This window comes from Cuculus canorus, chromosome 15 (genome assembly GCF_017976375.1).
Source record: "Cuculus canorus isolate bCucCan1 chromosome 15, bCucCan1.pri, whole genome shotgun sequence".
Lineage (NCBI taxonomy): Eukaryota > Metazoa > Chordata > Aves > Cuculiformes > Cuculidae > Cuculus > Cuculus canorus.
Window position 1 is genome coordinate 14,575,767 of NC_071415.1, and position 12,232 is coordinate 14,587,998.

At 41.6% G+C, this 12,232-nt stretch overlaps 1 protein-coding gene across 1 annotated transcript; it reads right to left on the reverse strand.

Moving 5' to 3' along the window:
- Positions 1-258: 258 nt before the first annotated feature.
- NPTX2 (neuronal pentraxin 2) lies at positions 259-10,908 on the reverse strand. Its single transcript, XM_009566051.2, has 5 exons — positions 10,402-10,908; positions 8,521-8,737; positions 5,239-5,483; positions 3,715-3,894; positions 259-1,872 (listed from the first exon to the last, which is right to left on the reverse strand). The coding sequence occupies exons 1-5, from the start codon at positions 10,876-10,878 to the stop codon at positions 1,645-1,647; spliced, it is 1,347 nt and encodes a 448-aa protein (XP_009564346.2). The 5' UTR covers positions 10,879-10,908; the 3' UTR covers positions 259-1,644.
- Positions 10,909-12,232: the final 1,324 nt, after the last annotated feature.

Genomic DNA, 12,232 nt, shown 5'->3' on the forward strand with positions numbered 1-12,232 from the left:
CATCAGACCGCAGTGGGAGGAGGCAGGAGCTCAGCCTGAGCTTCAAACACCCCACCAGATTCAAAATGCAGGGTCCTTCTCCCCAGTTCAGATTACACGCACACCTCAGCCCCTTTTGGCTGAAGATTGTGACTTAAGCCATTTAGGGAAGTATTTCCATCAGTCTAGTGAGACAGTAGCTGAACTCAACAGCTATGAAAGAATATTCAGTGTCTTGTGTGACTACAAAGAAATTAAAAGACTTATTTTACAGTGCATTTTAATTAAAAGTTCATTATAAGAATTTTCTTTTAAGAACAGCATACTACATATTAATGGAAATATGTAACTTTATCCTACAAATGGGACTGTCACCATATTATTCTTACAATTCAAACATATGAAAAATAAAATATGATATTTAGCTTTATAAATACCCTCTTACCCCCCTTTAAATCTTCTCTTTTATATAATAAAAGTATTTACTCTTTCCCAGTACAGTGCATTTGCTATCTGCGAGCCACAAATCAAGTAGTCACATCAATGCCAAGGAAACAGCAACATTGTTCGCAAAATATTGAGAGAAATGATAAAAAAATGTAGTAGTCAGCCCAGTGCTTATAGAAGAGACAGTCAAGAATTGAAAAAACAGCACATTTTCATATTACATAGGACCATTATAATAACATAGAAAACAGTGCAGAAGACTTATGTTGGAAAAATATATAGCGCTTCTCAGCAAGCAGAAACTGAACTTTGGCACTTACTCATAAAAAGGCCTTTCAAAGCAAAACAAAACAAATTCACTTAATCACAGCTTGTATATTAAAAAAAAAAAAAAAGAAGAGACATTGACTAAAGCAAGAGAAACAGAGAAAAGTTTACAAGCCAGGTCACTACAAATTCAGTACATTCAGCCTACAGAAGATACAAATACAATCTTTCACCCACCCACCTACGGTAGGATCCTGGCTGGCAAGACAGGCTTTGGGCAGAACCTTACCTGAAGCATCTCTATTTCAATGAAGCTATGCTGATTGCACAGCCCTTTCTTCAAACTGAACTAGAATAGCGTGTCTCAAATACATTGCCTCCTTATCATAAAATAAGAATTTCTGCAAATTAAAAAGCAAGACCCTTACACTCAGGCAGTGGCCGTTCTACCCTACCCATGGTTGCACCATAACCACTGTAGTGTAAGGATTAAGTGATTTATTTAAAAAGGGCTAAAAAATAATGGCTTCAGTTCAAAGGAGAGATGATAGACTGGAAGGAAGGATTTACATCTAGCCTGTTAATCTTAGCTCTTTGTCAGCCCTGTACACTGTGAGGAACGCTATAGTTAACGTGTTCATGGCTGTTCCTCCTCCCTGCTAAGAACTGATGCACTAAGCCTCAGCCTAACCAAAAGGCAGCTGCAGGCCAAAATATGGGTTTGGATCAGGCCCTAAGAAAGGAAGGGCTGCTCTAGACAAGAAGGGCTCCTTTCACCATCAGGCTTGATGCCCCAAGCTAGCAGCGATCTTTGCACTGAGGCAGTTTACTCAATGTTTTTTATTCTTCGGGGGGAATTAAGATTGGGGAAGGGCAGAGAGAAAAGTGCTTTAGATTGCACAGAAGATTGTCCTACTAAAAAGGGGGCACTTGAATGGGAAAAGATTGCAGCTATAAATCTAGCAGACGCTCTTCACATGTCTCCACAGGCCATTTAGTAGCACCTCCAAACACATCAACGTTGTTATCAACCCAGGGTATGATGTTGCCAGGCATGTTGGTAGAGCAGTTAGCAATATTCGTGATGTCTTCAGCTTTTAAGACCCTGTCCCATATATTGAACTGACTCATCTCCCCAACGAAGGCTTGAGTTGCATCAAATCTTCCTCCTACTGTGTCCTTTAGGCACATAAGAGTTAGGATTAGATGAAAAGGTTATTTCAGCATTTTCTTCTTCAAACTCAAAGACACACACCACCCCCCAGCCACACTCCTAGAAGGAGGTGCAGAGCTAGGTCAGAAACAAACAACTTCAAGTTTCCACAAAGGCTACTTTAAACAAGACGTTCAATGGAAAAGTGAAAAGTTCCAGTCTGAAATGCGTCAGACAATTCAAAGCAAACAGTAGTGACCACATACCTTCACACATATCTAACCCTGCCCCTAAGCAGTAGAGCAGGAAGGCAGCTTAAAACATTGGGGGTAATTTAGGAGCCATTCTGCAAGCTTGGCACAGGACAACTTCAGCAAGACCTGCACAAATGTGCAAGATTACTCCAAAAGCGTTACAGCTATAGATTAAACTATAACTGCGGCCCTTGACCAATTGTCTGCAGGGCCTATAAGAGGCGATCTTTGGATCTAAATACAGCAGCTTCTTCTGTTTTTATCAAATTAACTCCAACCATTACTGCATAAGCCTAAAAGGCATTTTTTGCTCTATTCACTACTCAAGGACAGAAATCACATATTTCATGCAATCACACTAACATGAAACCAATAGCACACGATGGAACTAAGCATAGTATAGGCAAATGGCAGGAGAGTGGTACAGAAAGGCTGCCAGCCACTTGATAGTGAGCTGGAGCATCTACTGTGCAGAATTAGGATTCTGAGTTTACCATCTGGTATTTGTCATGGATAAGTATCTAGTAAAATCAGTACCAGGAGAAAACTAATTTTTGATTGACCAGTTGTGCATCTGGGAACCGCAGAGAAAGGCTATTTTCTGCTACTCATTACTATGTGTTTTTTCCATATATGTAATCATACAATGAACAGGTAGAGAAAAAAATGGGAAGATGAAAACCACACAACTCATAGGCAATAGCTTAATGAGATGTTCATTAGAAAAGCAAGACTCAAATCCTTTGTATTTCAATACTCAAAATAGACTTAAACTCACGAACACTTTCTGCTAGCAGTACTAATCATCAAACTTTATTAGCATATGCATTAGGAAAGCGATCAAACATCCAATTTGGAGTTTATACCTTTGACTTCAGACTCATCTTTAAAGTAGACATCAAATTCTGAATGAGTGACAGACTACTCTAAAAAAGTGTGTTACATACCTCAAGAGTTTCTGAATTCAGTCTAGAGTTCTTCATAGTAGGTCAAATTATAAAAGAACCTGATATACTCACAGGCATTACAGTGCCCATACATAGTTGTCAGTCCCCTCACCCCCATACACACACTTTCCTTGGTCTATTCCAGGACTTGAGGACTAACATTCTTATTATTCTTAGAATAAAGATGAAAGGAAGGTGGAAAACCAGTAAATTGCTAACGGGGACAGTCATTTTAGCTTCAATTAAAAAAAGAATAAAACATAAAGCAAATATATTTGCTCTGCTTCCAGCAAGCTCCTTTTTGACTGCTCAGACAACAGTGGAAGCCAATTCTGTCCCTTTCTGTAAGTTCAGTGGCCATACTACTAGTTACCAGCAATGATAAATCTCAAAGGATTTAATTTAAGGCATTATTCAGATCACTGACAAAGTTGCACACTGTGGCATTAAGAGTGGGAACAGGAATAGCTGCAACATGAATATTCTGAATGTTTAATGAAACAAAATATAGCAAGGCGTGATTGCACTAAGTACTTGTCGCTTTGCTTTTATCTTTCTGATACTGTGTGTACAACAGGACCAAGTGTTTAACAGAAAGACTTGCAGCTGCAGTTTGAGAAGTTTTGATTTTTTTTGTAAACCCTGAAACACAATGTCAGTCACTCACCTGTTCCTGACCCAGGATCAAGACACCCCCTGGTTTAATTGGGTGCCAAGGAGCAAGATTCTCCCCAGTACCAAGCTTCTCTCCATCCTGAAAAGCCTCCCACATTCCATCTCTGGTTGTCCATGTTATACAGATATGATGCCATTTTCCATCACTAATGAAGAGAGGGAGCTGAGCAACCTACAAAAAAACCCAAGAATAATGCACATTGCAAATCAAGCCTAGACAACATTTGAAAACGGACAGTATTTACTCTGTCCTCAGCAGCAAAAAAACTTCGGAGGCAGAATTTAGTCCACTTCTTCTTACTTTGTTCTATTTTACCTGTATTCAGGAACATGCTTTTTTTTTTAGATGTGAGCTTTGATTTACCTAGAATCAAGTGACAGAAGTACTAGAGTCTAAGCTGCTATCAGTCCACTGATGCCCCGTATCAATAGGTGGCATTTGTTGTTTAAATCTCAGTGCTTAGTCCTAACTTTTCATTCAGTGCTCATGTTAAGTTTCCCTTTAAACCTCAGGCTAGGACTCCAAATACGGAGGAATTATGCTTTTTAGGAATTTCATCTGAACATTTACTCAATTCAACATAAAGAGACAAATGCAGCAGGCTATGGAGCAGCTGTGATGTGGAAGAAAGCCTCAGAGAACATTAACAGTACTGATATAACACTGGAGAAAGTTATCATTAAGATAAGCAGAAGTTTCATTCTCTTCCACAAACCATTAAAAATAATTGGCTTTCCAATTTGATTAATTTGAGAGGATGATAAGACTGTTGAAAGTCCTTAAATAGCCACATAACTGAAACACCTGAGTTGTGTTGTAGATCTGTAAACACCCGATCCCTCAGAGATCAGAGTTACTAGGAAACCTAATTGAAGGTGAAGAGGAAGGATTTATAATCTGCTTTAATGCCAAGTTTCAGCAGGTCTTGTTCTCCTCAAGACTAATTCTGAAGCTTGTCAGAAACCATCAGTGATATAAAGCTGCGTGAGACAATAGTTGCTTTATGTTTCTAAAGTTTGAAGAATTTTATTTAAACTGATGTTCAGTCACTAAGCATAATAAAACCATCACAATTACATGCCTTTTGCTTTGTCTTCTGCAAAATTCTTTTTAACATGCCTGAACTTCGAGGATTAGAAACACAGAAATACCACAGCTGGCTTATATCTTACAGGTTTTTGCAGTATTGTGGCTTCAAAAATTGCTTCTAGTTCATAAAACAAAAAAAACCAAGAAGCCAAGATCTGCTTGTAAATTCAGAAGACATGAATAAGCATGTGCACATCCAGCTGTCATGCTGCTTTGTCTCAACACATAAATACATATAACATTTGTCTTTATTACAAGTACTTTTATGAACTTGCAACAAACAGATGGCCAACAATAGAAAGTAGACGCTACCATTTCAAAGGGCCAGAGCTGTCTTCGAAAGAAAAAGAGTTACTAGAGAGGTACCAAACGTTCAGACCTTATTCTGATTATGTAGTCAATAAAAAAGCGTTAGTAGATTCTCACCTTATCATTAATTAACAGTTCAATTGGATTATTCCCCCATTCTATGAGGACAATTTCATTAGCCTGCCCAGGAACAGCATATGAGAACGGAGTGCCAATTCCAGGAGAAGCACTTGACCTCAACCACAAGCATACAGTAAAAGCATACAGCTCTGGCAGAGTCTTCTTGATCTTCCCATATAAGTAGTTTGTACGAAGAGGAAGAGAGACTTTGAATTCATCAGGTGACTTAAATGCACTGTTACCTAGAATTACATTGAGAAAGAAAAACCTTTAAAATTAAACAAACAATGTATTTGTAATTCAGGTTAAGAAACAATATAATGGATATTAAGAATCTTTGGAATATTAATCACTTCAAAGAGGTACTAAAAAAATATATATTGAAGTAGTACTACTGAACGTTGATTTTGCGGGACAGAAAAATACAACTACATTTTATACACATCATGCTTACTTTATTTTTCCTGCCTATTCAGAGCAAAAGAATAGATGGCAGACAGCTAATGAGAGGCTATTAAATATTATTTTTCTTCATTGCTTAGTTCATGGCTGGAGACATGCCTCCAATTTCAAATAATTCACTGTTTCAAAAGATATTTACTGTTGCTAAACACAGATTCTCCAATACGTTCATTATTAAAGCGCCACAACACTTTAAAACACAATTTCCTTTCCTACTGCTGCTACACAGGGAGCTAGCAGCAGCATGCCCATTTTACAGACAGCAGGCCGAGAAACAGGTTGATGTTCTCATTTTAGGTGGCCAACCTGAAATAAGAAAGAGCTGACATATTCCACAAAGGAGAGCTAAATTCAGTAGAACTGTTTTCTGTCCCATAGACAAATCAGGACGAGATCTGAACAAGTTCAAAGTGACCTAAAGAAAAACGCAATATAAAGTTATAAGCTATGAAAGCATTTGACAGTTGTTTTAGTATCAAAGCAGAAGCAATTATTTAGCTTTTTCTAAAAGATGTGATAAAAACCACCAAGATATTTCACAGAAATATTTATGAAATTGAGTACTCCTATGATTAAGATGTTCTAAAGTTGCAATATTCTGTAACATATAGTTTGTGTATACTTCAGATGTAGACCCTTCCAAGCAATTTTCTAAAATTAAGTATTAAGGAGATAGAAATCCCACATTGTGTCACAGAATAAAACCCCACAGTTTTGTAGTAGAGTGTCATCCTCAACCTTTTAGCAACCTGTTCTGAGTCCCACTCATTTCCTTTACTCACATTCCTGAAACAAATTCAATCCCCTTGCCAAGTTTCACATTCCAATCCAAAAGAAAAGCTGTTTTCACAAAAGTTTGCCGCAATTCTCATACATAATGTTTAAACTACTGGCATTCTCTCAGTTCTTGGAAGCAACTGAAGTGTTTTGACTGCATTTTTCACAGAACGAGGGGGTGGAAGAAGAAAAAGCTTGTCTGATGTTTGTATCTGTCTTGAGGAACTTAGAGATCAAAATTTGAAATATTCTACATTCTAAGCAAAAAAAAGCCAGAGTCCTAGGGCTGAAGTTGAGCAACCTCCACTACAAAACCTCCATTATTGGCTGGTACAAACCAATATCGTCTATTAAAAAGGAAAACATATTTAATTAAGGGCAGTAGTTATTCAGCGAAAGAACTTAAAACAATAATGGGTTAGAAAACAACAAACAATAACAGTCTTTTTTACATTTTCCACTTTGTTCTCATGACTTGACAACATCTACAACTCCAAATGAATACAAAATCCTTCTGTATTGGGCAAAGGGTACATGCACAGGATAAGAATTCTTCTCCTAAAGGATCTTGCCCATCTTGTACAAAAACAATTCAGAAATATTGTTATCCCCTTTTAGAGACGTAGGAAATAGTTCTAGACATAGAAAGTGACCTGTTCACTTCAAATATTGCCTGCAAATTCTACAAAATCATTAAGTTCGTAGATCAGTACTAGTCATGCTTTGATTTGACAGAGGAATCAGAGGCACAGAACAGCTAAGTTGCATTGTGATAGCAAATTAAACAACTAAAAGAAAGCCTGTGTCTTGGTTTCCGGCCCAAATTCTTTACTTTCCTGGAGACTTAAGACAGCCCTCTCCCCACACAAAAAAATAAAGGTGGGAACAGGCTATTTTTAAACTACCCAAGTTACACATTCTTGTCCTTCCACCACTCCTCTTCTCTTTCTGATGACGTGCTTGATACGAGTCACATCTTTCAGAGACAAGGACTAGCATTAATTGTCCCAAGAGACAATAACAGGACACTAACTCTCCAAAACTTCAGTTGCAGTTTAGGCTTTTTCTTGGCTCTTAGGAAACACTAAATGACAGAGCCAGGAGGAGATCTCTTCTTACTTTTTCCCCTCCTTCACACTTTTAAATTAAAAAAATAGATATCATATTACACAAATGGATCCATTAGGCTGCATTTTAAAATTCATGAGATATGTATGTTTGCACCATTTTGAAAGCATGTCCATTAAGCTGCTTTTAAGCAGAAAGCCTATTCACCTTGGAAAAATCATTTAAAGATTGGGCAGTGATATTCACTGGTACTCTAGTCCCACACAGTCCATTCTGTAGAAGTATCTAGTCAATACAGAAAGACAGTGCTGTTCATTAGCTCGTTTCCATGAACATTTGTAATTCAAATAAACATATCTTACTCAAGCAGTGAGATCTCTACAATAATTAATCTAAGTATCTGAATAAATTACTAGGATAAAGACAGTGCCACCCCGGTAGCATCATGTGTAATCTGCTATAAACTATGAAGGCTATAAGTGTGAGATAGGACACAATTCAAGTACCTGCAGTTACACAAAGTCATAACCAACAACAACAGGAAAGACTACCAGCAATACTTCCAAAGCAGCAAGAAATGGTTCTGGTATAAAACACCATTCTTCAGTCCAAGTAAAGGCAGTTCGACTTAAATGTGTACTTGACATTACCTAAGTATTCACCCGACACCAATGTTATACTTCTTCCTATTTCCCCTTGCCTCCTTATAGATCTTTCCATCCCACAGACACTAAAAGCTCCATCCTAACCACCCACATATGCCAAATTAGAGACAGGAAGTCAGAGGCCTGTCAAGAAGAAAACCTGTGACAAAAGAAAAAGGAAATCTAAGGATTTGCACTGTCACCTACTATTTAGGCCAGCAACTTTACTGTGTTCCCCTCAAGGCCCACATTTAGACTACTGCACTAGGAGGAGGGAGGAATCAAAATTAATCAGCATAGGGATGCATTTAGATTCTGTGCAGATTACCTTTTTCTAATTCAGACACTCTTTCTAGCAATGCATTCAGGGCTGTCTCTGTTTTCTGACGATGCGCTGACGTCTCATTATGAAGTAAAGACTTTTCATCCTCAAGCTCGGCCACTTTGCTCAGGAGTTGGCGTTCCAGGTCTCCAAGCCTTCGCTGTAGTATCTCTCGAAGGTCATTAGGCAGTGCTGCATATGACACATTGGCTCGGAGTTGATGCTTAAGGGGAAATGAAAAGAAAAAAATTGTCATTTCCAAAACAAACTGCAAAATGCAGATACACTCCTGATTCAGGCAGGAGAACGCAAGATCACAGAGTTCTCCAGCTAGTACAAAAGAGGCATTGCTTTTTAGCGCTTGTCATGTTCAGTGCTTTTATCAGCACTGTAGCTAAACAGGCCTTGAAACAAAAGGCCACTTCTGTTAGAGGCTCCCAGTGTTCCATATGAATGAGTCTCCGTACATTTAAGTTCAATAAAATCAATATAGGGAACCAGGTTTGCTGCACTTCCATTAGTATGGCTACACATGGCACAGTAGTAAATTTTTGCTTAATTTACTGCAAGTGATGTTGCCAATGTGAGTAACAAGAAAACTTATTTCTTTTTACATAAAAAATTAAGCCACTTCAAATGCAAATTTACCAAATGAAAGCTTCCTCATTTTTTATTTGCAAAATAAATGTCAGATGTTCTTTAGATCAGCTGTAATTATTAGCTAGTTAAAATATTTTTATTTCAACTAAAAAAACCACACACTCTTTCCCAAGCAATGCTGCTATCTTTAAGAATACTAAGCAAGCAACAGTTCCACCTACTATTCTAGTGGAGTTTCTCTTTTACAACCCTAAAAAATGCCCCAAGAAGACAGCAACACTAAAAAAAAAAAAAGGATCCAGATCATCCAAAACCATACTAGAAAAGTAGTTCAGAGTGTTTAGACCTCACAGAATAACCTTCAGAAAGTTATTTGCCATCTTCACATCACCACTGACTGCTCGGAGCATAGCAGCAGGATATACATGTAGCTCTGTGGGCGTGGAAAGCAAAACAGCATCCAGCACGATCCCTGTGGGAGTACTCTCTATGAAGTATTTCCATGAGTGCCAGTCAACCACAGGCACCGTCTAAAGGCTCACGGAACTAATTTATCAGTGGGCTCAGACCAAATGCCCTTTCTATTCACAGGCATACAGAATCAGGCTCTTTTTATTCACCATCAAAAGCACATCACCTTATGCTCACAATCTGCCCAACATGATCTCCTCATTTGCCATGATCTTACTGCCCAAGATGACAGCTTTCTATCAGAATTGCTTGATTGGAAAAGATCTTTGAGATCGAGTCCAACCATACCTGTCCACTACTAAACCATAGCCCCAAGCACCTCATCTACCCATCTCTTGGACACTGCCTGGGATGGTGACCCTCATCTACCCATCTTCTCAACACCTCCAGGGATGGTGACTCAACCACTTCCCCAGACAACCTCTTCCAGTGCCCAATAACCCTTTCAGTGAAGAAATTTTTCCTGATATCTCAAATCCCATGAAGTCGCATTCCCAGAAAGAGAAATTTAGACATATTAATACAGAAACTACACTGGCGACAAGCAGGAAAGCTGTCATCTCACCCCACGCAACGGGAGAAGGCATTCTCAGAGGAGCCCTTCATTAAAGCGAGCGGATAAGTAATCAAGAACAAGCCAAGCCTCAAGAACAAGCCAAGCCACCGCCGTAACTCGCTCCCAGGCCACGGCCAGTTTGGATTCAGGTCCACCGAGCCCAAGCGCTCTGTCCCCAGCGCTCCACAGCCACCGTGACTCGCCGAGTCGCTCCAAGCTGCGGCGGGCGGGCAGGCGGCGACCCCGCGCCCCAGCCCTACCTCCAGGCTCTCCAGCCGGTCCTTCAGGGTCTGCATGGTGCGGCTCAGCTGGTCGATGACCTGCGCGGGGTCCCGCGGGAGGTCGCCCATGGTGTCCTTGCCCTTGCCCAGCTCCTTCTTCCAGGATTTGCCGTCGGCGCTCTCGCAGCGGCTCAGCTTGCCGGTCAGCTCGCGGATCGCCTCCCGCTGGCTCCCGATCGTCTCCTTCTGCTGCAGGACGGTCTCCCGCAGCTGCAGCACCGCGGCTTTCAGCTCCTCCTCGGGGGGCAGCGCGCCGCCCTGCACGGGCAGCGGGGGCGGCGGGCAGCCCGCGTCCAGCGGCAGCGAGGTGCACACGAAGCGGCTCCCCGGAGGGCTCTCCTGCTCCGCCGCCGACACCCGCCCGGCTACGGCGAGCAAGAGCCCGGCCACTACAGCCAACATCCCGGCGGGGGAGCGGGGCGCCGAGCTCGGAGGGGACGGCGAGGCGGGAACCATCCCGCCACGCTCCCACCGCCGCTCCCGCGCTCGCCGCCGGCCGCGGGCTTTTATAGGCGGGGCGGGCGCGGGGGGAGCGGCCCGCGCGCTGATTGGCTGCGGCCGCGTGACGCCGCGAGCCCCGTCGGGGGTGGGGGGGCGGCTCTGCCCGAGGGCGTGCGGGGATGCCCCGAGGATGCGGGCGCGGGGCAGAACCTGCCTCGGTGCCAGTGGCCCCACGGCGAAAAGGCTTCGTCCTCTGCCCAGTCTCTGGTGCTTCGTGTTTTGTCTTTGCACCACGTGCCCGGCATCATCTCCGGGAACTGCAGAGGGGCAGATTTAGGCTGGACATGAGGAGGAATTTCTTCGCCATGAGGGCGGTGAGGCCCTGGCCCAGGCTGCCCAGGGAAGCTGTGGCTGCCCCATCTCTGGAGGGGTTCCAGGCCAGGTTGGATGGGCCTTGGAGCCCCTGATCCAGTGGGAGGTGTCCCTGCCCATGGCAGGGGGTGGGACTGGATGGGCTTTAAGGTCCCTTCCAACCCAAACCATTCTATGATGCTATGATCTCCTCTGCTGAATTCCCTCCTGGTTGTGGGTGCATTTTGGGTGTTGGAGGGTCAAAACTGGACCCTCTGGACCCAAGCCGTGCCAGGTGAAGGGCGCTGGCTCTCTACCCGCTGCCACAGCCAAGGGTCCCTGGACCAACAAGCTGAAAGACAGCACAAAACCAAGATACAGTTCGAGTTATAGATCAGATTTGTGATGGAAGGGAAAGGGATGGGAACATTTTAAAAGGAACTGTAGAAATTTGTGTAGAGTACCGCAAGGCTGTCCCTGGACTGTAAGACCATTGCAGGTTTAGCTCTGCTGTTCATGGTATCCAGTATTTTTATTGCTGATCACAATTGCTTTATATATAGAAGTTATGAAGGTTTGTATATTTTTCCAAGTGCTGTACAAACATAAGCTGAACAGTTCTTGCAAACTTCTTATGGATATGCAATGCAAACTATTACCTCTACTGGAAAAAGAGAGCAACAATTCCCCAGGCATCAGCAGAGGCTGCTCTTAGGATTCTAAAAGATTTGAGTGGAATTTGGGGTTTTTAGCAAGTTTATATATGGAAATTAAAGACATTTTACTGTAGAGTGAGTATCTATTACTATGAAATACATAACTTTTTAAGTAATAATGAAAAAATAAGGAATAAAGAATATGTAATTGAAAAGATTTTTAGCTTTTTCAGTCAACATGTAAATTGCTCTATGTTACAGAATGAGTTAGCAAGTTTAAAGGAGCATGTATCACAGTGGTAGATAAATCTGATTGTTTCGTAAAGTCCAGTTTATTTGTTCAACAATGTCCTCCAGCAACG